This window comes from Eucyclogobius newberryi, unplaced genomic scaffold (genome assembly GCF_026437365.1).
Source record: "Eucyclogobius newberryi isolate DKJ021-1_F unplaced genomic scaffold, fEucNew1.0.hap1 SCAF_6, whole genome shotgun sequence".
Taxonomy (NCBI): Eukaryota; Metazoa; Chordata; class Actinopteri; order Gobiiformes; family Gobiidae; genus Eucyclogobius; species Eucyclogobius newberryi.
The window spans coordinates 18,205,444-18,230,080 of NW_027316278.1; the positions used below are offsets into that span (position 1 = coordinate 18,205,444).

The 24,637-nt window shown below is 41.9% G+C and overlaps 1 protein-coding gene across 3 annotated transcripts; it reads right to left on the minus strand.

Annotated features, from left to right (window-relative positions):
• Nucleotides 1-468: 468 nt before the first annotated feature.
• On the minus strand, nt 469-24,637 carry sgsm1a (small G protein signaling modulator 1a). Of its 3 annotated transcripts, none has more exons than XM_072432456.1 (25): nt 24,564-24,637; nt 24,416-24,459; nt 19,539-19,614; nt 15,859-16,021; nt 15,364-15,516; nt 15,214-15,281; nt 14,961-15,106; nt 14,322-14,459; nt 13,455-13,579; nt 12,551-12,618; nt 12,313-12,476; nt 11,844-11,973; nt 9,778-9,907; nt 9,246-9,310; nt 9,004-9,149; nt 8,452-8,580; nt 7,846-8,028; nt 7,642-7,707; nt 2,773-3,615; nt 2,551-2,675; nt 1,901-1,983; nt 1,662-1,771; nt 1,487-1,583; nt 1,237-1,404; nt 469-911 (listed from the first exon to the last, which is right to left on the minus strand). In XM_072432456.1, exons 1-25 carry the CDS (start codon nt 24,580-24,582, stop codon nt 823-825), a joined length of 3,528 nt encoding a protein of 1,175 aa, XP_072288557.1. In that variant the 5' UTR covers nt 24,583-24,637; the 3' UTR covers nt 469-822. The 3 variants fall into 3 exon arrangements, with proteins under 3 accessions (XP_072288557.1, XP_072288556.1, XP_072288558.1); XM_072432455.1 differs by having other exon boundaries at nt 2,773-3,678; XM_072432457.1 differs by lacking the exon at nt 2,773-3,615.

Genomic DNA, 24,637 nt, shown 5'->3' on the forward strand with positions numbered 1-24,637 from the left:
TAAGCTAAAAGTCTCTAAAGCCCCATTCACACCTACACATTACCAGAAGAATGCCAGGTGCAGATGGCCAGAACACTCATCATTCACACATGCACTTCGGTCCCAGAACATTACTTGCTCTGTTCACACTTACCTGGGATTGGGCTCTCTGTGCTCTCACACAGTCACTGAGCTGTTGCATCATTATATTGAACAAGAATTGCTCAGTAAGACCAGTTTTTGGGACATTTTGGGGACTTTTTACCCATTCAGAAGATAGAATATTTTGTTTCAAATTCAAAATTGCTATGCCAACGGTCATATTCTGAAACCCATGGATATTTGAGAGTTATGGGCCTTTTGTGTATAAAGATTTGTGAGTTCGGCTCATTAAAAAAACAAAAGTGTTCAGTGTATTTACCATCTTAAAATCTTCATTGGTTTAACATTAGGCTAATTTATTACAGGATAGACAGTTCTGGCCTGTTCACACTTGACCCTGTACTGGCAAAAAGCTAGGTAAATTCCCGAAGTAAGGCTGCACGTGTGAATGGGGCCTGTTATTAGTAAGTGCACTCAGATAAACCTAGACACTTGTGGGAGGTTTTGTTTTCCCCTGAAAGTACAGTTAATGAAGCAGCAAACACACAATTGGCCTACCAGGCCTACAATGGACACAGCCAGGAAGAGAGAAATAGCAGCAAAAACAGAGAAGGTAAATGCTATGTGCGGTGTGTGTGGTTGGTGCGGGTTTGTGGTAAGAGCTGCTGTCCTCATATCCTCTGTGATGTGTTAATGTGCTGCTACAGCCGGGCAGGAAGTCAAAGAGGACGGACGCCATAATTACTTGTTCTCAATCAGCATCTGCACTTTGCACACCAGGTCTCGAGCCAAGGTCACAATCTGCTTTATGTTGTGATGTTCAGCCATTTCTGAAAGAGACAATACAATCAGTCGTGTGTAAATTACGGGATTGCAAAAGTTAAAGAGTAAAGTTGCAAAGGGCAAATCCGTAGCCTATGCTGTTAATGAAGCAGAGGCTTAAGTCAAGTAAGTCAAGAAAAATGCCCTAAATAAAACAACAATTACCCATTAACATAACATGACTAATCATATAATTTAGTTTAAAACATTTTAAGCTGTATATGCCTTTCTCTGTTTACAGTCTGACTTCTGCAGTACTTCTTAATACATCTAATACTAATGAATACATCTTCAATAGGCATCTTTATTCACTCATTTGTTTATTTTTCTTACCATTGAAGAATTTAATAATGTCAGTGAAGTCCATATTATTCTCCAGGATAATGTCTCTGTAGATTTCCACCAGTGCCAGAGCAATAAAGAGGACAAAGTGACTGGACGAGACAAACTTGGCAGCCCAGATGGTTTCCCAAACTGAGAACACATCATCGTACACCAACTCTGAAAGAAAAGACCAGACATTTTTAAAATATGTGTGTGTGTGTGTGTGTGTGTGTGAGAAATAAAATGTGCAAAGTCTCACCTCTTTTGAAGTCAAGAAGGAACCAGCGGTAGCAGAAATAGAAGTGGGTGTAGTCTCCATTCTGGTGCATAAGCTCAAACAGCTCAGAGTCCAAAATCTTGGATGAAAAAAAATATAATCAGATTAAGCAGTTTTATTTCCTCTAAATTGTACATTGCTTGATGTTCTTTCTAACCTGGATCAGAGAGCGCATATTGGCAAAGTGCGTATCCATAGCTCCTCCGTGTGGAAAGTTTTGATTCATCCTTTTCATGAGTTCAGTGAAGCAGCTAAATGCCAAGGCCTCTGCAAACAGGAGAAAAACACAGGAAACAGTGTCAAGTGAGTGGGCAAACTAAAACATTGTTTTACCGAGAATAACTGTAAAAATGTGAGACAATAAAGTAAATAAAGAGTGAATCAGCTGTGACTCACCGTCGTCCAGAATGACGAGGAGAGGAGCCAGGAGATCACACATGCCCTGCACATAACCGATATCCAAATGCCTCCAAATATAACTGCGCACACAGAAACACACTTTTACTTTAAAAAAGAGAATAAGTAGACCGTGACCATTATTAAACTGCCCAGGGAAATGACTGACTGAATGAATGAAGCTTTGTGCTTTGTGAGAAAGTGCTAAAAAGACCTTGAGCTATTGCTATCATAACAAAGTACAAACTGGTTTCATTGTCTATCTTTGCCCAAACTTTCCTGTGTGACGTGAAAACTTATGTATAAAAACTGTTATCAGCCACAGCCCCTTTTGGGGAAGATTGTAACTCTGCACATAATGGACTTACTGTATGACTTCCGTGTCTTTGCTGTAAAGAGTTTTATCAGCAAATAAAACAAAAGACATTCTGTTTTCTTTGGATTCCTTCATTAATTTCTAATTAATTTCCAGAACAACAGTCACTTTCAAAACTCCAGAGAACTCACTCCAGTCCTTGGTTTCTAGGGACTCAAATGTAGGTACTGATACTAATTACCATACTAAAATGTTAAGAGGTAATTGTTTTGTGACAAAAAAGATGAAACCTCATTTTACAAGGACTTAAATGAAATGCATGAAATGTCATTACCTGCACATTATATTTCGCAGTTTCTCCAGATTGGCTGGAGTAAAGTAACAATAATTCCTGTCGCAGCGTTGGACATCTTTATCAATGCGATGAAGGTTGAGCGTGTACAAATCCAAAAGCTCTTGCTGAGAGACACATACAAAAGTATAGGATTATTATTTTAAAAAATCTCTGTAATTCGTATGTTGTACAGTTTTAAGCAGTTTAAAAATGTATCCTCACGGAGAAAGGCCCTCCAGTGGAGTCTTCTGAGTTTTCTTCCTTCTTAACCTCTTCTGCTCCATCACCAAAGTGCGGACAGATGCTCTCCATTTCTGGCTCATCAGACAATATTGATTCTGTTCCCTCTGGACTAGGCTTCCCCTCCCCGGCCTGTGGGACTTCCTCATCTGAACCACGCCCCGTCCCGACCCAGGGCACCAGGGACACTTTGGCTTTGGGGATCTCCTCCATCTCTATGGCTGAGGGCGACTCGTCAGACTCAGTTGCATTCGAAAGTTCGTTGTAGGCAGTTTCTGTTTGTGGCATATCCGTGGACAAGACAAGGTTCTGCTCCTCTTTTTTCACAATCGGATCAGTCACTTCTATTGATAAAACACTTTGAGATGTGGGGATGTCTTCAGAGTTCAACATCTCATTTTCAGCTTCTCTGTAGGATTCAATAACCAGCTCTGACGTCTCTATAATGGCATTAGCAGACTCTTCTGTCCTCATTTCACCTTCATTACTGTCTTCATTCATAACTTCTCCTCTAGTCTGCAACTCCGGACCTTCCAATTGAGTTTTCTCTACCCCTTCTTTGCTTTTTGCCTGACTATCATGTGCATCTTGTGTAGGTCTGCCAGGACTTTGTGGAGCTTGGGCATGGGCGCTCTCCTCAGTGCTCAGCGAACCATCCGACAAGCCTGAAGTAACGGAGAAATTGCGCGAGGAGGGGTGCCCAGAATCTGGCGAGCTCGTTCCGTTCTGCAGCGCCCCATTGGGCATCTTCTGCTGGGTCAGTTTGGGCTCTTCAGTTCTGGGTTCAGTTTCGATCTGCTCCACCTCCTCCACGGACTCAAAGACCTGAAAGAACAAGCCAAAGGAAAGCAGGCTACTCCAGGGGAAGGGATGGGAGGATGTGAGAGACTAGCCGGAGAAAGAGTGGAGGGGTGAGGAATATTGGTTCAACGTTTTGGGAGATACAGACGATTATTAGTGGTGAAAGTGAATCATCAGCCCCTTCCACACATATAGTATCTGTAGGCAAACATCATAACACGCAGAGAAAGGACCAGTGAAAACCTGAATCTTAACTTGAGAGAAATCTATTTCAAACTTCTTTTACTTACATAAATGTTATGTCATGTCATATTTTCATATACAAATTAGGCATTTTATGTGTAAAAAGCCAGATTAAAAATGCCATTTTATCGACATATTACAGTACTTAAAAAAATATATATACAGCTCTTTTGGTGTGCATCTTTAAATTTCACAATATTTTTTGGAGTTACAATTTAATATCAGCAGTCCTTCAGAACACTGTCAAAATGAAAGCATCTTGTTTATGGTGGTTGCGGCTATGTCCCTGTGAGAAAAATGCATTTTGAGAAAACAGCCTTTGAAGTTGCAATGCCACATATTAATCTATGGCCATATGTTGATTAAATTAAATAATAAGGTGCAGATTGAACAATTTTCTTGTATTTTAAAAGAGAAAAATGACCAAAGTAGTGTCTCGTCTTAATAATATGTTGGTGTCTGTCCATCCATCTTCTGCCGCTTTATCCGGGGCCGGGTCGCGGGGGCAGCAGTCTGAGCAGGGACTCCCAGACTTCCTTCTCCCCAGACACTTCCTCTAACTCCTCCGGGGGGATCCCGAGGCGTTCCCAGGCCAGCCGGGAGACATAGTCTCTCCAGCGTGTCCTGGGTCTTCCCCGGGGCCTCTTCCCGGTGGGACATGCCTGAAACACCTCCCGAGGGAGGCGCCCAGGAGGCATCCGGAACAGATGCCCGAGCCACCTCAGCTGGCTCCTCTCGACGTGGAGGAGCAGCGGCTCTACTCCGAGCTCCCCCCGTGTGGCCGAGCTCCTCACCTTATCTCTAAGGGAGCGCCCAGCCACACGGCGGAGGAAACTCATTTCGACCGCTTGTATCCGCGATCTTGTTCTTTCGGTCACTACCCAAAGCTCATGACCATAGGTGAGGGTAGGAACGTAGACCGACCGGTAAATAGAGAGCTTTGCCTTTCGGCTCAGCTCCCTCTTCACCACAACAGTCCGATGCAGCGGCTGCATCACTGCAGCCGCTGCACCGATCCGCCTGTCGATCTCACGCTCCATCCTTCCCTCACTCATGAACAAGACCTCGAGATACTTGAACTCCTCCACTTGGGGCAAGGACACCCCACCCACCTGGAGAGGGCAAGCCACCTTTTTCCGGTCGAGAACCATGGCCTCGGATTTGGAGGTGCTGATTCTCATCCCAGCCGCTTCACACTCGGCTGCAAACCGTCCCAGTGCATGTTGCAGGTCCGGGTTTGATGGAGCCATCAGGACAACATCGTCTGCAAACAGCAGAGATGAGATCCTGTGGTCCCCAAACCGGACCCCCTCCGACCCCCGACTGCGCCTAGAAATTCTGTCCATAAAAATTATGAACAGAACCGGTGACACAGGGCAGCCCTGGCGGAGTCCAACATGCACTGGGAACAGGTCTGACTTACTGCTGGCAATGCGGACACAGCTCCTGCTCCGGTCATACAGGGACCGGACAGCCCTGAGCAAAGGGCCCCGGACCCCGTACTCCCGGAGCACCCCCCAAAGGACACCCCGAGGGACACGGTCGAAAGCCTTCTCCAGATCCACAAAGCACATGTGGACTGGTTGGGCAAACTCCCATGAACCCTCGAGCACCCGATGGAGGGTATAGAGCTGGTCCAGTGTTCCACGACCGGGACGAAAACCACTCTGCTCCTCCTTAAGCCGAGGTTCGACTATCGGTCGGATTCTCCTCTCCAGTACCTTGGAATAGACCTTACCTGGGAGGCTGAGGAGAGTGATCCCTCTGTAGTTGGAACACACCCTCCGGTCCCCCTTCTTGAACAGAGGGACCACCACCCCGGTCTGCCAGTCCAGAGGCACGGTCCCCGAACGCCACGCAATGTTGCAGAGACGTGTCAACCAAGACAGTCCTACAACATCCAGATACTTTAGGTACTCAGGGCGGATCTCATCCACCCCCGGAGCCCTGCCACCGAGGAGTTTGCGAACAACCTCAGTGACTTCAGCTTGGGTGATGGATGAGCCAGCCTCCGAGTCCCCGGTCTCTACTTCCTCTTCGGAAGACGTGACTGAGGGATTAAGGAGATCCTCAAAGTATTCCTTCCACCGTCCGACGACATCCCCAGTCGAGGTTAGCAGGCCTCCACCCGCACCGTAAACGGTGTTGGTGAGACACTGCTTCCCCCTCCTGAGGCGCCGGACGGTTTGCCAGAATTTCTTTGGTGCCGACCGATAGTCCTCCTCCATGGCCTCCCCGAACTCCTCCCAGGCCCGGGTTTTTGCCTCTGCGACAGCACGAGCCGCGGCTCGCTTGGCCTGCCGATACCCCTCGATGACCTCCGGAGACCTACAAGCCAGAGTGGCCTGATAGGCCTCCTTCTTCAGTCTGACGACATCCCTTACTTCCGGTGTCCACCACCGGGTTCGGGGGTTGCCGCCACGACAGGCACCGGAGACCTTGCGACCACAGCTCCGAGCAGCCGCATCAACAATGGAGGCGGAGAACATGGTCCACTCGGACTCAATGTCCCCAGCCTCCCCCGGGACATGGGAGAAGCTCTCCCGGAGATGTGAGTTGAATACCCTACTGACAGAGGGCTCCACTAGACGTTCCCAACAGACCCTCACAATGCGCTTGGGTCTGCCAAGTCTGTCCGGCTTCCTCCTCCGCCAGCGGATCCAACTCACCACCAGGTGGTGATCGGTTGACAACTCTGCTCCTCTCTTCACCCGAGTGTCCAAGACACGCGGCCGGAGGTCTGATGACACGACAACAAAGTCGATCATTGACCTCCGGCCTAGGGTGTCCTGGTGCCATGTGCACTGATGGACACCCTTGTGCTTGAACATGGTGTTCGTTATGGACAATCCGTGGCTTGCACAGAAGTCCAATAACTGAACACCGCTCGGGTTCAGATCGGGGAAGCCGTTCTTCCCGATCACCCCTCTCCAGGTGTCACTGTCATTGCCCACGTGGGCGTTGAAGTCCCCCAGTAGAACAACGGAGTCCCCGGTCGGTGCACTGTCCAGTACCCCTCCCAAGGACTCCAAGAAGGCCGGGTACTCTGCACTGCTGTTCGGCCCGTAGGCCGCCACAACAGTGAGAGACCTGTCCCCCACCCGAAGGCGGAGGGACGCGACCCTCTCGTTCACCGGGGTAAACTCCAACACGTGGCGGCTGAGCTGAGGGGCTATCAGCAAGCCCACACCAGCCCGCCGCCTCTCCCCGCGGGCAACACCAGAGAAGTGGAGCGTCCAGCCCCTCTCGAGGAGATGGGTTCCAGAGCCCAAACTGTGCGTGGAGGTGAGGCCGACTATATCTAGTCGGTATCGCTCAACCTCCCGCACAAGCTCAGGCTCTTTCCCCCCCAGCGAGGTGACATTCCATGTCCCCAGAGTTAGTCTCTGTGTCTGGAGATCTGGTCGCCGAGGCCCCTGCCGTCGACTGCCGCCCAGATCTCTCTGCACCGGCCCCTTATGGATCCTCCTGCGGGTGGTGGGCCCACGGGAGGGCGGCCCCACGTCGCTCTTTCGGGCTGTGCCCGGCCGGGCCCCGTGGGGTAAGACCCGGCCACCAGGCGCTCGCCATGGAGCACCCATCCCAGGCCTGGCTCCAGGATGGGGCCCCGGTGACGCCGATCCGGGCGACGTAAACTGCCTTGTTTGCCTGTTGGTGTCTGCTGCAGTTTAAATTGACTAAAGTTACTATTGTAAAGCTACTTATTTCGGGAGGTAGGAACTTAGCTTATATAATAATAATAATGGTTATACAATATTAGTACATGTGAAAGGGGCTGAGTGTATGTTGAGTATTCAGAGCGGATACCTGTGTGCTGTTGCTGGAGTCACTCTGCAGACGAGCAATACTCTGCCTGTCGGAGCTCTGGGAGGACTGCAAACAAGCAAAATACTCAGCACTACTTATACATATTTATGATGGTGGCACAAAACAAAAATAATTCAAACTCTACAGCCCCGGAGACATGACGAAATGAACCACATTATTTATCTGGGATGTGTTGTTGTTTACCTCATTGCTCACAGTGGAGTCATGGTGCACGATCCTCTGGCATGAGCTGTCCATGCTGGCCCCGGAGGAACACTTGGCTAATGCTACGGCGTGCTGCTCCTTCTCCCTCTGACGGATGATCTCCTCACAGCTCTGCCACTCGTACATGGTCTGCTGGTAGCACAGACGCATCCGCTCATCCACCTGAGGGTTCAAGCCCAGCGGATAAGATGCATTTCCACTCTGCAGTTAAGTAAAACGTCTATTGTTTTTATTCCAATGTCTTGGGCTGGTTGCATAAATAGTGTATAACCATTATGGCCCTTGTCATCGATATAAAAGACTAAGTTCAACATTTGAGAGTTTTTACTTTTGTTTTTGTAGATTAAAATTGTCAATACATTATGCAAGATCAATATCACATCTAGAAAAGCCAAGTGAAAACACAGATGAAAGGCAACAAGCTACACAAGGCTCAATGTGGAAGAAGAAGAGTTTTGGCTATTTGGGGATTTATGTATTTATTTATTGCAGAAAATAAAATTGAACCACACACTTCTTGTTACAAATTGGGTCTACATATCTTGGGCTGCAAAATACAATTGAAATTTGGATAAATCTACAAACCTCTTTTCGTTCATCTCCTGTCATCCCAAATTGATAATGACCCAAAAGGAAAGGCCACACCTCTTTACGCAGAGAGGGCTCCACACCGCCGAAATACACCAAACGCTGCAGCTCCTTCTCCTCAAAGGACTGCAGAAACACACAAATAACTCTTTTATGCCTTTATAATAATTGAAGTAAGAAGTATTACATGGTGACTCAAAAACGAATACATGTACGCTGTAATTGGTTTGACTGCAGAGCCTGGGAAATTGAAGATAAGTGTTCAAGTGAATTGTGTGGATATAAAAATGTGACAGTTATGATAAACAACCCCACCATGTTATCACGTTACTTTTTTAATTAGAAAGCTCATGGCGGCTTAATAAGCAGTAATTAACGTTCAAATAAAGTGCAGATATGGAGATTGACAGGGCCATTAGTCATGCTTTATGCACAAAGCAGAGAAACTAATGGGGCGAGCAGCGGATTAATACGGATGAGGGGGCAGGGAAGGCTCGGCCACAGACCTGCATGGCTACATAACAATGGATAGGTAGATTGAGTGCTTACAGTTGAGTTTTGTAGAAATGCCTGCCACACTTCTGTCGTTAAACCTTTGCAGGCGTCATGAGGGAAACCGGGGTCCACAATAGCGTGATTGACAAGAGCCGAGAGGTGTGTGCGCACAGTGGAGAGATGACGGCAATAAGCGAGCCCTGAACAACAATAACAACATCATAACTCACATTAATCCATACAAACATGGGGGAAATTAAACACAGTGAGTAGTTTATAGTAAACAGAATACATACAGCCATAAAATGCCCGTGAAATGATTTGATATTTCATGTTGTCGCATAGCAGCTTCAGAGGAGCCCTGAGATTTAAAAGAAAAAATATTCAAATTGAAATCCACAGTCATCCTTTAAGTTCACAATGATAATAAATATATGATGCATTACTCTTCATATTTCTATTCATCCATCCAAGTAATTATTCAGCAGAAGACAACAATTACATACAAAGGTCAAAAAAAAAAGGTACGGTATTTTTGGCATGTTAAGAGAAAAGGTAAACATATTTTATTCAAATTATAGTGGCAGTAATGTATTATGATTTAAATAAAAAATGACTCTGTTCATTCATACTGTTGCGCTTTCTTCAATCCTCTATTCAGTTGATATCTGCAGTTATTATCATCTAATTTCTAAGCCCTGTTGTCGCTGGCGCTGAGCTAAATGTCACGTTTTTTCCAGGTAATTGCTGGTTTATCATGGCTTTGCTCCCACTGCCATTTACATGTGTTTTGGTCACATAAATCAGGGCGGCCTTTACTTTGCTCACCTCTCATGGTTACATCCTTTGGGCATAGTTCCCTCAGAGAAACTGCCCGGAGAGCAGGAGGAGCAGGAGGACTTCCTGAGGGAGGGATGCCACATCGTCACCTCACGGTCTATTAAGTCTGGGGGCGGAGCTGCAACACAATACAGACACACCACACTGGTTATATCGGACACTAAATCTAAATATCCATCCATCTTCTTCTGCTTATCCGGGGCCAGGGACTCCTAGACTTCCCGCTCCCCAGACACTTCCTCCAACTCCTTCGGGGGGATCCCGGGGCGTTCCCAGGCCAGCCAAGATACATAGTCCCTCCAGCGTGTGCTGGGTCTTCGACGGGGCCTCTTCCTGGTGGGACATGCCTGAAACACCTCCCCAGGGAAGCGCCCAGGAGGCATCCGGATCAGAGGCCTGAGCTGGCTCCTCTTGACACGGAGGAGAAGTAGCTCTACTCCGAGCCCCTCCTGTGTGACTGAGCTCTTCACCCTATCTCTAAGGGAGCGCCCAGTCACCCAGCGGAAGAAACTCATTTCGACTGCTTGTATCTTAATCTAAATCTCATGAGATAATATTATGTAGAGTAGGGTTGTACAATGTAAATATTTATCAATATATTTATCACATAATATAGAGAAGTATTTGTATATTCTATACAGATAACTTTTGGTGTTGTATCTGTATGGTGTTTAATTAAACACTAAGAAAAACATAATAGTCAGCTTAACAAGGGCCTTAATTGATTTGCAGGCCTTAATCAATCAGTCACCTGTCTACACTTAAAGGTTACTGGGCTAAAATGCAGAGCAGAGAGGTGATTTGAGCTGGCAGCATGTGGCGGAGTGGGCAAAGACTTAATAGCAGACAGCATCAATAAGTGTCACCGGCGGCAGAATAGGAGCTGAAATGGTTATTAACTGCAGGTGAAAGAGGATTTGAGGAGGACAGACGACCAACTAAGATGAGACAAATGTTACAGGTAATTCTGGAACGTGAGGGGGATTCATGGGGACAGCTGCACAGCCTGGGTTGAAAGAACAGGGAGAGATGAGAGGATGGGATACAGACACTGTATTTGGAAGCAAATTTTGAATTTACATTAAAATGTTGAATAAGAGGCAATGTTTGTACTTATTTCCTCCTTCAACTGGGATTGTCAGCCAGAACACCAAATTTAAGGCCAAGATAACCCTTGTATGATGATGAACAAATTGAGCAGAGAAAGAAGAACTTAAGAGAGCAGCTATACAAAGGTGAAAGTGTGGTTTTCTGTAAAAAAAGTTAAGAATAATTCAGGGAACATATTAAATCTATGTTACAGCATATGAATAAATATAAACAAGTAACGTTAACAAATGGAGGTAAGATACAACTAACATTAACATGCTAAGATAGGCAGTTAACAGTTAGACTGGCAGCACTAAATGGCACTTAGCTTTTTATAATGTGGTTTATGCTCTAAGAACAAACGTTTAGGAAACAAATAGGCAACATTAACATATACTGATAAAGTAAACTCACGAGGTCAAGGACACTTTCAGGAACAAAAACACAAAGAACAGATTCAACCTTAACAGACTGTTCAGTTGCACTGGCAACTAGAACTCTATCTGTACACGTTTAAAAATACACTATTTATATTTAGCCTATTGTATACACTAGAGTGTACAATGAGCAAAAAATGTGATGAAAAACACATTCATGGGTTTGGATTGGATTCACATCGATTTCCCACCTTTGTTTCTCTGAATATTTTTCCCCAGCAATTCACAAAAAAGTATAGTTTAAAGGCAAAACATGATTTCAAAAATGTTGTCCTTGTATAGCTTGGTTGCAGAAATATGTATAATTTAACTGTCCGGCAAATCTCACCTTCAGAATGTTTTTGTATTTTCAGATTCATCCTCTGATTATGATACCATTATGATAACATGTGTTCGTAGGATTTCAAATCTAATGCAGCTAAAACTGTTAAAATAATGCAGGTTTCACACTGAAAAACTAATTTAGTTTTTCTGATTTTAAGGGTCTCTGAAAAATGTGAGTTCCCTAAGAGCAGAGGCATTACTCACCAAATTCAGACTGACTGTTGGGGAACAAAATGCGGAAGACGTAATCAGTGGCTTCATCCTCCTCTTTGTCTGACACTGAGTCTGTGGAGCCCTGAGGAATCCTCTTCTTCAACTTAGGAAACACTTTTCCCTGCATTAAAAGAAGAACTACATTTAAAAGAAGACCAGTGATGCATTGAGGTCAATAATAGCTCAAACAAGTTTGGGTGGATTCCCTGGTTATTTGTCGATATAGTGCTAGTCTTAAAATGGAGCCATAGATTTTTGGAGACAGCTATTGTAGAGTGGGAGAGCTCAAAGCATTCATCAGCATCACTCCAAAAAAAAAGCACCACCCACTGCTTCTCATAAATACATCTTTTTTATTGATTTATTGAGCTTTCAGTTGTAAGTTGAGTTAGTGGCATTTTTTCTGAGCAATTTAATTTATCTTCTTTCTTTTTTTTTATCCTAAAGATTTTGTGCTGACCTTTCCCCTTTGAGACCAGAGTGGAGGGTCCAGCTGGCCGTGTGGAAGCAAGCCATTTTCCAAACAGGACAGGAACTGGAGCAGATGTCCTCCTCGGGGAAACCGTAGAGGGGGTCTTTGGATCCCATCCTTACTGACGAGCACCACAGTTCCACCACTGTCAACTGCATGACGATCAAGTGATTATATTATGAGTATAGTGAGGGAAAATGGTACTAGGATCGGAAACAAGACTTACTTTGTTGGTGACAGTGCAAATACACAATCTCCTCTAGAGGGATTGTCATGGCGTAGTCCCAGTAAACACTGAAAACAAAGTGCCGTATACATATGAATCAAAGAGGAGGTGAGCTATTTGAGTCTAAAGCCGGCTTTGCTTCCAGCGTAAAACCATGTGAAATTAATATTTTCAAGTTAAAGGACAATGGAAAGGAGATCATTCAGTGTAATCTATCTTCAAAAACGAATCAGTCCATTTCCGATTACATTATTTGTGTTTGCCTTAAGTCGGAATAAATCATCACAATTAGATCAATGGACATAAAACCTTTGTAAAAATAAATAATCAAATGGCCTTAGGGCTGGGTATGTTCAAATAAGTAGTGTACCGTATTTTCCGGACTATAAGTCGCACCTTTTTTCATAGTTTTGGCAATATTTATTTATTTTTAATTATATTTTTTTATTTTATTATATTCTTTAAATCTTTAAATCATTAATTTCTTTTAAAATACAGCCCATCTGCCCACGAGAAGATAGTGAAGATAAAGCTGACAGGAAAGAATAGATTGGAGAAAGAACATAAAAACAAGGCTCATTCTCTCATTTGTTGATGGAAATTTGGTGGAACATGTGGATCAGGGCTAATAAACAGCACGCTGAGAGTCTTAATGAAATAATCAATTTTTTGGTGAGAGTAACCATGCACACACAGGAACATAACACGGTCTACTGCTTTGAAAGATGTCTGAGTCAATAAGCCATCTGCTGGCGGCTGGTGGGCTGAGAATAACCCTTTTGAGATCAACAGTAGCGTGAGCGCACAATCACTGCATTATTCAGCAACAGTTCAGAGTAACACCAACAGTGCAGAGGAGAAGCCACATAAGACATTAAATATGAGCATCAGAAGTTGTCAGCACCTGCGCTCGTAGTCCAAGTCTCCAACAGAACCATTCATTAGCTGATTTGGAGTCCACTTCAGCGTCATCAAGTCCGCAGTCTGGTGCAAGGAGAGGTAACCGGGGATAGCCTCCATGTCATCCCTCTGAACGTATTTGTTAGAAAAGATACTGCGGTTATTTACATTTGAGACTCATCTTATTAAAAAGAGCAACGCTCATCTTTAGTTGTGACTAAGTAGCACTATTTTGGTTTATTTATAAATAAAGAAAACACGATTATTATATATTATTTATACTATTACAGCATTTCCCTGTCTGCTGCATCACGGCCCCCTTTTCCTCTTATCGGCCCCACAACAATAATTCACAATAATTTCTAAAGAAGATGTAATAGTTTGACTCTTTTTTTTTAAACATATTTCAGATTTAGATCTAAATATATAAATAATAATGACTGAATAGGCTAAATACTAATTTGAAGTAGTAAATTTTAACACATTTCTGTAAAATTTATTTCAAATTAAGTGTTCTTATATGTGCTTGTTTTGTGGACAACCTTTAGGCCCCCAATGTAGTTTTTTTTTTTTTTAATGTTTTCCACACTTGGGGGCCTTCAGTGCGACACCAACGACCCAGTGATGTGACACATACACATTTTTGTTAATTATTAATACATATTATTATTACTATTAACATTAACTAAGAAAATCAGTGGTACATTTTTGTAAATGTATTATTTTAGCTAATTTAAATAAAAGGAGAACATTAATACTAATACTAATAATGGTAATAATAATAAAAAATAACATACAGTAATACTGTCTTTACTGGTTAATCAGACATTATAACATCTAAGTATACTGGTAGGATGAACAGGACATTTACCGGTTGCACTAGCACATTGTTTTTTCCAAAAAGGAGGATGGCCCTGTTGTTTTGATGCAGTGACTCAACATATTCACGAGCTGAAGGCGAGGGGGAGGGGCGTTCGTCCATGCTGCTGCTTGAGTGCCGCTTCTGGATCTACACAGTCAAACAAACAAATCAAATCACTGGTTCCACTTTGGTGCTTGACTGGTCTTTATGAGCACATCACTCAGGACACACACTGGATTTGAAAAGCAATTGTTTACTAATGTCTCTTGTCTTTGACACAAAAGGTAAGTACAAAAGATACGCTATTTATAGATGTAGTTCTTCCACTAACAATTGGAACAATTGGATTAGTGTTCGGGTTTCTAAGATCTCATCTCATCTTTGCTTTTTATTTGTAGAAATTAGTAGCACATAGCTATGGAAAGCTGAAGTACAACAACAAAAATCAGCATTTTTTGGTTATTTGATTTTGAAATGCTCCGAACTAACTATTACTATGCAACCCTTTAAAAATGCTAAAACAGGTTGAAGTTACACTGTGTTCCTCCTGGGCACATTGCACTCCACATGATGAAACCCGAATGAGACAATACCTCAAAGAGTCCCGTTGTGCATGAGATAAATGTTGGCTTCGTGTGATATACTTACACAAAGGGCAGGTCTCTTGGTTGGAGAGTCCTGCCTGCAGTGGCCGCTGTGGATACGATGTCTTTGGACCAACTCATCAGCGGACGGGTCAGTCCAGAAGTGGTCAGCGGTCTTCATTTTGGTGTACTCCAAAGCACAAGGTCCAACTACGGCAAAAAGTTAAGTCAATTGTACACAATGTAAGCTTCACTGTCTCTCGCACTAAAGAGTCCTTTCTTAGGCTGTATTATTATCAGTAATGGTGAAGAATTACCTAGCAGAGATGCAAGGATAGGTCCATCAACAGGGTCCATCAGCAAAGCCTCTTTCTCATAATATTTACTGAAATCAGAGGTTGTAAAACATTAAACATCATTATGGAAACATTATGTCATTATGGAAACATTTTGTCTTTTTAACACACCTGCAGTTCTCAACCAGGAAGAGGACAATTTTATCCAGAACCTTTTCAAACAAGGCGGTGCGGATCCACAGGTTTTTGACGGTTTGCGGCGTGAGGCTGGGTAGACGCGGGATCTTTCTTAGACTGTCCTGGCTTTGCAGACTTTGACTCCGCCTGCAAATGACAAAGTGCATAATGTAGCTCGGTTTCATAACACTCTAGAGGACAGAAATGTATGCAGAAGAATTTGTAGCTAAATATGCAGGTTTTGTCCTAGTTTGTGGTTACTAATTCTGGTCCAAGTACTGCACCCGTAGGCTAATAAATGGCGATTGGAGTGCTGATTTATCGTTCTGCCATGTGAGATCACCTCTATTTCCTTTTGAATTACTTTGGGAAAATCATGTGGTCTATTACTGGTGTTGGTTCATAAACATAAATGAATATGAAAAGCTTGCAGACGATTGTTGGGATCAAAAGGGCTTTGATGTGTCCAGAGAAAGTGGCGCGTCTCACTTGGTCTCCAGGATCTGCTCGAGTTCCTGGGCTTTCCGGCACAGTTCTTCTGCAGGAGAAAAGCTCTTCCCCACCTTCATGAAGAGAGCCGCGATCTTGTTGCTGCGCAGAAACCCGGCCGCCCGCCTCTTTAGTCCATGCAAAACACAGGCCTCCACTGCCGCTGTTGAGATGAGATTCAAAAGTCCATTTGTAGTCAAGACAACAATAACTAAGTTAAAACTCAAATATGCAAAAAGCCTGGTATTGCCAATAACGTTGAATCATAATGCTGGCTTGACTTTCATTTTCGTTCAACATAAATGGCATTCAAAGAAGGGAAGTTTTAGAGTTGACAAAAACCCTATTTGGACGGGATTAGTTTTACCTAGGGACTCATCTGACTTTCTTGCCTTGTGCAAATCGTTGATTTCCAGATTAAGGTTTGCAAAAACAAGTTTATTACCGATATTGTTTATCCCGAGCAAATTTTACACATGTCCCTAATTGTAGAAAAAGATCCCACTGTAGTCATCTGGACTCAGTTTTTTGAAAAAAACATACATTTCGACCTCATAACCCTCATCCAAGAGTCATTCTCAATCTGCGAATGTCGATAATTAAAACTAATCCAGTTCGAATAGAGCTTTAAGAATACAAAACAGTTAAGTATATTATAGCAATGTTATCAAATAATGTTCCAATTGAGCAGCCATTGTCCACATAATAATATTTAAATGACAATAACTGCAGTAGATAATTATTCACAGCCTTTTAAGCAGTTCTCTGAATTCTAAATGTGTCACAATTAAGGACTATATCAGATCGCTAATTGCGTCAAACAGCTGCATCATTCATTACTGGGGAACCAATTAATCCTAAATCTCTATGCTGAGTGGCTAGAATTTGTATCTTTTGTCTGGGATTTATTTTTTTACTTTTGGGTCAATTAATACAATAAAACCAATGCTTTTTAATCTCCGTAACAACTAGACAAAACAGAAAAACAGAAAGGCCTCTTCCCCTCCTCACTATGTGGCACTGGCTAGCTCTGTGTTGACATTTGCATTGGCTCTCAGGGCTAATCCTGCGGCTCTGTTCACATGGGGTCAGAGGGGAGGCTGCGGTTACCACGGGAAACAGTGATGAGATGGAGCCAGTGAGAGACGAGCAGTGAACGAGGGGCTGTGGCCAATCATCAACATCACAATCTGTCTCTCTCTTTGTGCTCATCTGACTATCAGTGTCTGCTGCATGATGAGGTTTATTTTGGATTGATACTACTTATATCAGAATTATGGCAATTCGTGAATTATTGTTTCATCAGAATATTAAAATATGAACTGGTAAACTAAAACAAGAATCCCATGTATTTTAGAAGATGTTTTCTAAGATCTAGTTACAAGCTTAGCAAGTATTTCTCCATTAAAATACAGGACCATTTGTCATTTGTAAAGGATATTATAAACTAAATAAATGCAGATTTGATCAGTGTGACAAATTCAATTTCAATTTTCATTGATTAATTGACAACATTGAACACATGAAACATTTTATTTTGTTCTGCTATTTCCCGTGCCTCGCAGATATTGCACTAAAGTCATCTTTTATGATGATGCATGTGGACGGAGTTAATTAGCAATACTGAAAAGAGTGGGGCAATAACACTATAATCTGCCAACCTCTTTACTGATCACACAATGTGATATTTGAATGTGATGGTGAGTTTCCTTGGGTAAGAAAGTCACTATGTGAAATTAAGAAGTATTGAGAGAATAAACATCACGATTTTACGATGGTTCACAGGTCAACAACATTGAAATGATGAACAAAAAAACTAATGATATTGCCAGATAAAAAGTACAAGTAAAAGTAGTATAATATTGAACTGAAATGACTCATTGTTGCTACCTAGAATACTCACATATATCATGTTTTACTCTGACTTGTTTCACATTCCTTCTAACCTTTAGCCTCTTGAGACATTAAAGACATAACATTTTTAAGATCAAGAGGCTAAACATCTAGACAAAGCACGTCACAAAAGGTCTCAATAAAGTTCATTCTTTGTTGCCACATTAAGTCAATGCTAAATACTAAACTAAATACTAAAACATGACAATTACTCATAAATAAATAGCATCTTAAACTGTGGATTAAACACTAAATAAATGCAGTATAGTTAATAAAGTTAAAGTTAACACATACAGCCAAGACATTGAAGTGCTGCTAACCGCCCTGTATCTGTGGTAACCGAGTGCATCAGAGACTTCACTAATGGACTAATGGACATGTGATGTGTTTTCTTAAAGGTGTTCTATGCAATGTTTCTGGAGGAGGGTGCGCCACCTGCTGGTCTACAGGAGGCTGGTCTACAGGAGGATGTTATTGCTTTGCCTAAAATGTTTGACAGTTTGCCCATTAAACACATAATCTTGAATCAAAATTGCTCAAAAATACTACTGAAAAACATGCATTGTTTCTTACTGCATGTGTGGAACATACAAACCAAACCATTAACATCTCCATGGCGTCTAGCAGGCTACAGACTCTCCAACAGTAAAGTTATGTGGTGCAGCTTTAATTTGACCGCAATGAGGTTAATGTGCTTCAAACATCTACAATCTAGGAGTAAATGTATATTTATCTCAGGGATAAATGCTCAGTATTTTTAGCCTATAATATATTTTAGTAGATTTTAAACCTGTTTTGCAAATTGATACCAGACAAAAATACTTGCATAATCCAGCAACAGCGAGTAGATGTCAACCACACACATCCTTAGTAAAGACAGTGGAGGCTAATTGCTTCCCAGTGTGCACCCATCCTCTGCTTTCATCTCGCGGCACATCACTGCTTGGAGAGGATGTGCAGTTAGAGTAATAGACAGGGTCAGGGGAAGCGTCAGTGCAGATAGCCTGGAGTGCACCCATTGGGCTGCGTGACAGATAAAACCATTGCAAAGGCCATAATATGTTCTCTACACACAGCAAGATCATTACAGTCTACCACAAAAGACACCACTTCTGCTGTATTAAAAAAGGCCAGTGTGTCAGCAGCAGCAGCCTCAACGCTCTTAAAAAGGGAAAAAAAAGTAGTGTTGATTCAGTGCAGAGGAAAAAACTTGCAGACATTTGTGTTGAACTAATTAGTGAGTGGGAAGGATGATTCACTCATATTTGATAAGCTTTGGTAACACTTTGCTGTCTGACACTGTTCATCCGCCCAATGCCAGAGGATCCTTCGTCAGACAATAACAGTAATAATTCATTATCATTTCTTATTAAACATTCATTCATTTTCTACCACTTGTTCCCTATTAGGAGTGGAGGTCCCAGTGACTTTGGGCCTTAGGCAGGGATACACCATTGACAGGGGCCAGCTCTCATTTCTATCAGTATCGATACCTGCATAGTTTTGTGGCTAGTTTTAGTATCAATTAACATCTAGGTATCAATTGGTTTAACAACCATAGTAGACATTTTATTATTGACTACCACTGCTTAAATGCATTAATGAGTGAACAACAATGTATCATCATTATTTTTTACAGTGAGAAGAATGTGTGAGTGCTTGTTTTGCAAGTGGGATGTGTCTTTTAGCACTAAATAACATTTGGCACATTTAAATGTATGTTTTCTGTTTTTTACGACTTGACTTGGCACATTTGAAGAACCTTGTTAAATTGTGTGCCAACTCACCACAGAAGGACACAATATGACTACTGTCTTCGTGAACAAATTTCCTGGTGACAGCTTCTTCCATGATCTGCTTCACCTGTCAATGAGAGCGATGCTGGTGAGTCACTCTTCCATCTGTATCCACCACCAAACATTAACACACACAGGTCAGAGCAATATACACAATAAAAGATAATTAGAAGGAAGTGAGATACATAAAAAGAGGCGGAGTACAAACGTGAGTGGGACAAGTGAAGTTGGAGGATGAGTCACCAGCTCTTAACAAATCCATGAGCAAGTGCAAAACATCACACTTTTTATATCAGGAGGAACACATTTAAACGAAACAACTGTAGACAAAACAAACAAATGCTGTCCCATTTCTCACTTCAACCTTTCAACCCCCCCCAACATTCTCTTACATTGCATTGTCCATCATTCTTCCATTTCACATTTTAAGTGCACATTGTCAAAATGAGCTGGGTGCATGTCACTAGTCCTGTACCCCCACAAGACCGGGCTCCAGCAGATTTCTTACCACAACTATTGAACACAAGAGTTTGATGATGTCATAATTTTGGATGGTGGACAAGGGCCTTTGTAGTTCTTTGGAAGAAACATACAAAATAGAAATCCACAAATGTTGAAACAAAAAAAAAATGTTTTGTAACTATTTTAATGCAATTTCCTCCACAAACCTGCAATATTAATCTGCATGTTTATGAACCTCCAGTCATATCAAACAACTTTTTAGACGTTATTCATTGGTTCATCATCTAGTCCTTAATTTGCCCAAACACAGTCCTTATTTGGATGAGTTCTGATATTCAGCTCTTGTTTAGTCTCTAACTGCATTGATAACAGATTACTTTTCACTGGCACTCTCCAGTTTGCTGTTACGAGGATCAAAAGAGCATTCACCAGTTAACAGTGTTACAATGGGACTATTCTGTTTTAACTATGCTATAAATTTAGTCCAATTTATGCAAATGATATTTTAATTGTCTTCTGATTAATGTGTCTCATTGATTACCAAGCTTTTCCCTGTATCTAAAGCTATAGAGAATGAGTGAGGACCGATCTATGGACCCGTGTTTGGGGACCATTAACCTCCGGACACAGATAGCTGTAATATCCTGCTGTCCAAATTAGTCGGTCCACAATGTCCCATTACACTGGCTGAACGAAAACATCCATCTCCACCTGGTGCATTCACAGCTGTTTAGAGCCTCCTCAAGACCTCGTACATTGCATTTTGAAACATGTATTATGAGATAGTATGCTCAATTATGGCGTTAAAACATGTTCAATTTTCTATTACAAAACTGTTATGCTCATGGTTTAATTAATGATTCTGCGACTCAAAGGAAAATTGATTTTAAAGTAGGCCTGTCACAATAATAAACTAGTGCGATATATAGCTTTAATACTTATAAATATATATGAATATGATATTATAATAGATTATGTACTGGTCATCTGAATGCCAAATAGTGGTGTGAAATATTCTTCTAAAATAGACACATGAACAAGACCCCTGAGTGTGTTAGAACCAAAATACGACCGATGTGTGAAATGACACCTAAAAGAACATATAGAAGACTGCTTACAACAGTTTACAGAGTAATGCACACCACTGAAGAGCTGTGAGTAAAAACCATTGTCACTAACAGTGACATGACGAGATGAGTCATCCTTATTGACTGTTAGGGGACTACTGGGCAAAGCAGAGCAGAACAGTACAACAGCACACGCAGGAGCACTTGACCCCTGCCGTTTACACGGGGGATATTGCCGAGAGAGAAACCTGCCATTTCAAACCAACATGAGCATGCTTTACTTTTGATGAGAAAAGACAATCATGGCTGGCAATACAAAAGGGAAAAAACCTTTTGTGTTGTTTGTGCCTCTAGTTCAGTTCAGAGCAAGTCTAATTTGGATGTGGCTTTAGTTCATTTGTCACCTGTCACTGTATTGACTTAGTGGCTGCTAGCGTCAAACATCCAGTAAACAAACAGAAAATGCATGCAAAAGCAATGAACAAATCTGTCCATATTTCTATGTGTTTTTGTTATGCTGTTTCTTAAGAGATGTATCCAATTCTACTTATAATGCAGATTTGAAAAAGATACATTTTGCAATCTCTTTTTTTATCATGAGAACACAAAGCTACTTGTTAATGCGACGGTGCTGAGAATAGTGTGCCCACTGAGTACTGACTGCACCTCGGCTGTTGAAGCAGGGTAAAACCTAAGCTGACTCATCTCTGACAGCTGGGAGAAAGAGACGCAATTAAATGAACACAATGGAAATATTTGGGAAATATTAATTCACAAATGGATGAAGTAGACTGTATTATTTAAATCCCAAAAAATGAAATACTTTTGGATGATTTGGATGGTTAAGTCATGCATTACATTTGTTAGCTCTGGTTTTGTTTTGGTGGATTAATCCCTGCCTTACTTTAGTCTGAGTTTAGTCCAACTTTAGTCCTTTACAATGTTGAACTTTCTGAAAGACAAACCAATGGTAAATGTGACAAACACAGAAAGATAAACTAAAGTTACTTACATTTAGGTCTATTTTTGGGCTATTGATTGAACTAAAAAATCTTAATTTTGCTTCTAAAATGTTCACAATTATTATTTTTTTGGTTCTTATGATTATATTGTGACCTGAATAATCACTATTATCTTGACATCTCTATGTGATAGGTGTGTTCAATAAGCCATATACATGTATACTGTTCAACCTGGCTAAGCATCTTCTGTGCTCTAACACGAGCAATACGGGTTTCAGAAAAATGACGACTGTTGCCACAGCAATTAACAATCTGAAACAGAACTATCTTTTGAATGGTGAAAAGTACTATCAATGCTAATGGCTGCCTTCTCTCCTCCAGCTGATCAGGACTACAGATCTGTACTCCGAGGAATTTTTGTAGTCAAGTGTCTAGGCTCAGACAACCTGCGTGTTTCTATGACGACCGCATGTGTCGCACGGTGTATCACTTCCACCTAAGAAGACACGTCAACAACATTCACTCATGGCTGAAATAAAGAGAGATGGGTGACTTTTAACAGTGCATGATCAGCTACGTACAACAGCTTGAAATAATAAAGGTGTCATACACTGTGTACAATGTGTTAGCGTTTACATACAACTAGAGGTCCATGAATGTTTAAGTGAGAGCACAAAGCCTGATAAAGGTTCTCCGTCAAACCAATGCAGCCAAAGGGGACTATTCACAGTGATAAAAGAGCTCATAAGTTGTCTTCAAAAAAAGCAACAGAAGCACCCAGCCACTAACCCCTGCACAACACTGAGAAATGAAACACTGTTTAAAGAGACAACAACACAAAATATATGTTCTCTATTTATCCAGGCGGGGACATAATGTTGATATTAATCAGCTTTTTTATACCTGCAACTAAGTAAGATGTGTTTTGATTTCAAGGGTGACTGATTCAAAGCAATAACTAACTGGTAATTACAAAGATTTCTTTTCAAGCATGTACACAATTGTCAAATCATGCAGCCATAACAACATTCAAACAAATATTATTCACCCACAAACACTTTGTATCGGTCGCTTACAAGCACACTGTGTGAAAGCTGATTTCATACAGTGAAAAAACAGTGAAACCTACTCCCGAAGACGTGGTGTGTCTGTTATATCTGGTGTGTCTTTTCCTTATTCTCTGGTTCAATGAACAAACACCGGTTCTCATACATTTGCATCTGTCATTCATGAAACAGACATACTGATAAATGAATGAGATAGATTTGGACAGACAGAGCGAGGCCAAAGGAGAGACCATTTCAAAGCTATTTTGTGCCAGAAGGTAATTGTGGTTCCAGACATCCTGTGCTTTCTGGATAATGACGCGCGTTCAGGTGAGAAGACTATGGCACCAAACCAGATGGGCGAGGCAAGTGTGAGAAAACAGGCAAGAGACACCATATGGTTGATCCAACACAGTGATAATAACACAAATCAGAGGAAAATGACAAGCATGGATTTCTCTTCATGACGGATGCGATACAGAGACACAAAATACAGACATCCACTAATGTGTTGATTAAATATAATGTGACATATTTCTGTATGAACTTAAACGACTGTAAAACGAAAGCCATGGGTTGATTTGGCTACCATCTGAGGGGATTTGGCAACTAGGAGCAAGGGAGTCACCAAATGCTATCAGCGCAGCGGAGGTGGGACCAGTGTTGGAAAGGGTCTGGTCTCCACTGATAAGAGGTCTCAAGGAAAAACAAATCACAGTCCTGACTCTATGCTTCTCTCTTTTTACAAGATGAAGTGATTCTATCTGGGTGCACATGAGAAGGAGTATGTTCATTTATGTACCAAGTAGTGACTAGATAGTACCAAAAAATACCTTAAATATAGGCCTACATAACATGGAAAGTTATTTTCAAAACAGTTTATAATACATTTTGTTCAAGTTAATTTTCATTTTCCATATGACGTTCCATCAGGTCTGTTTATATGGGACGAGAAATAAACAACAACAACAACAACAACAACAACAACAACTGGGCAATAAACCTTTCAAACAATATCATAAAATAAATATATAGCTCAAAACAGCCCGTACTCCGCACACAATACAGTGGCTTCCCTCGTGAAAGAATGAGACCTACGTGACTACTTCTTAATGACACTACAAACAGTGAACAATACACTTAAGCAGGGAAGCTTATAGTTTAAATGAATGGCATCTTAGACATTGAAACAAATAAATAGACCTATACAAACATTGCAGAAAAAGGTGACAAGTTTCTGTACAGTCCTGTATATTGGCTGAGCACAAGTGCTTAATAACACAAAGTGTTTGTTTTTCCATCTCGATAACTGCTGAAGTGAAAACACCCACCTCCTTCATGACGGTGCGCACCAGCCGCTGACGAGTGTCCGCTTCTGAAACACGCACAAACATGACTATTTCACGGTACGTTCAAACAAAGGTATAACACAGTTACATCTACATGTAGAATTATTTTCCTCGTTGTTTTTGCTCCCACCTGCCATGGTGGTTGCCATGGATGTCGTCCCTTCTGTTCGGCGGCACTGCTCCCATCCACTGAGCCCGGCTCGT

What these genes read in the sequence shown, in the direction of transcription:
- sgsm1a (XM_072432455.1), bottom strand. An exon ending in GAGCAGATCCTGGAGACCAA is followed by an intron (nt 15,517 to 15,858) that starts GTGAGACGCGCC and finishes TGTCATTTGCAG; the next exon opens with GCGGAGTCAAAGTCTGCAAA. An exon ending in ACTCCAGCAACAGCACACAG is followed by an intron (nt 3,679 to 7,641) that starts GTATCCGCTCTG and finishes TTCTCCGGCTAG; the next exon opens with TCTCTCACATCCTCCCATCC.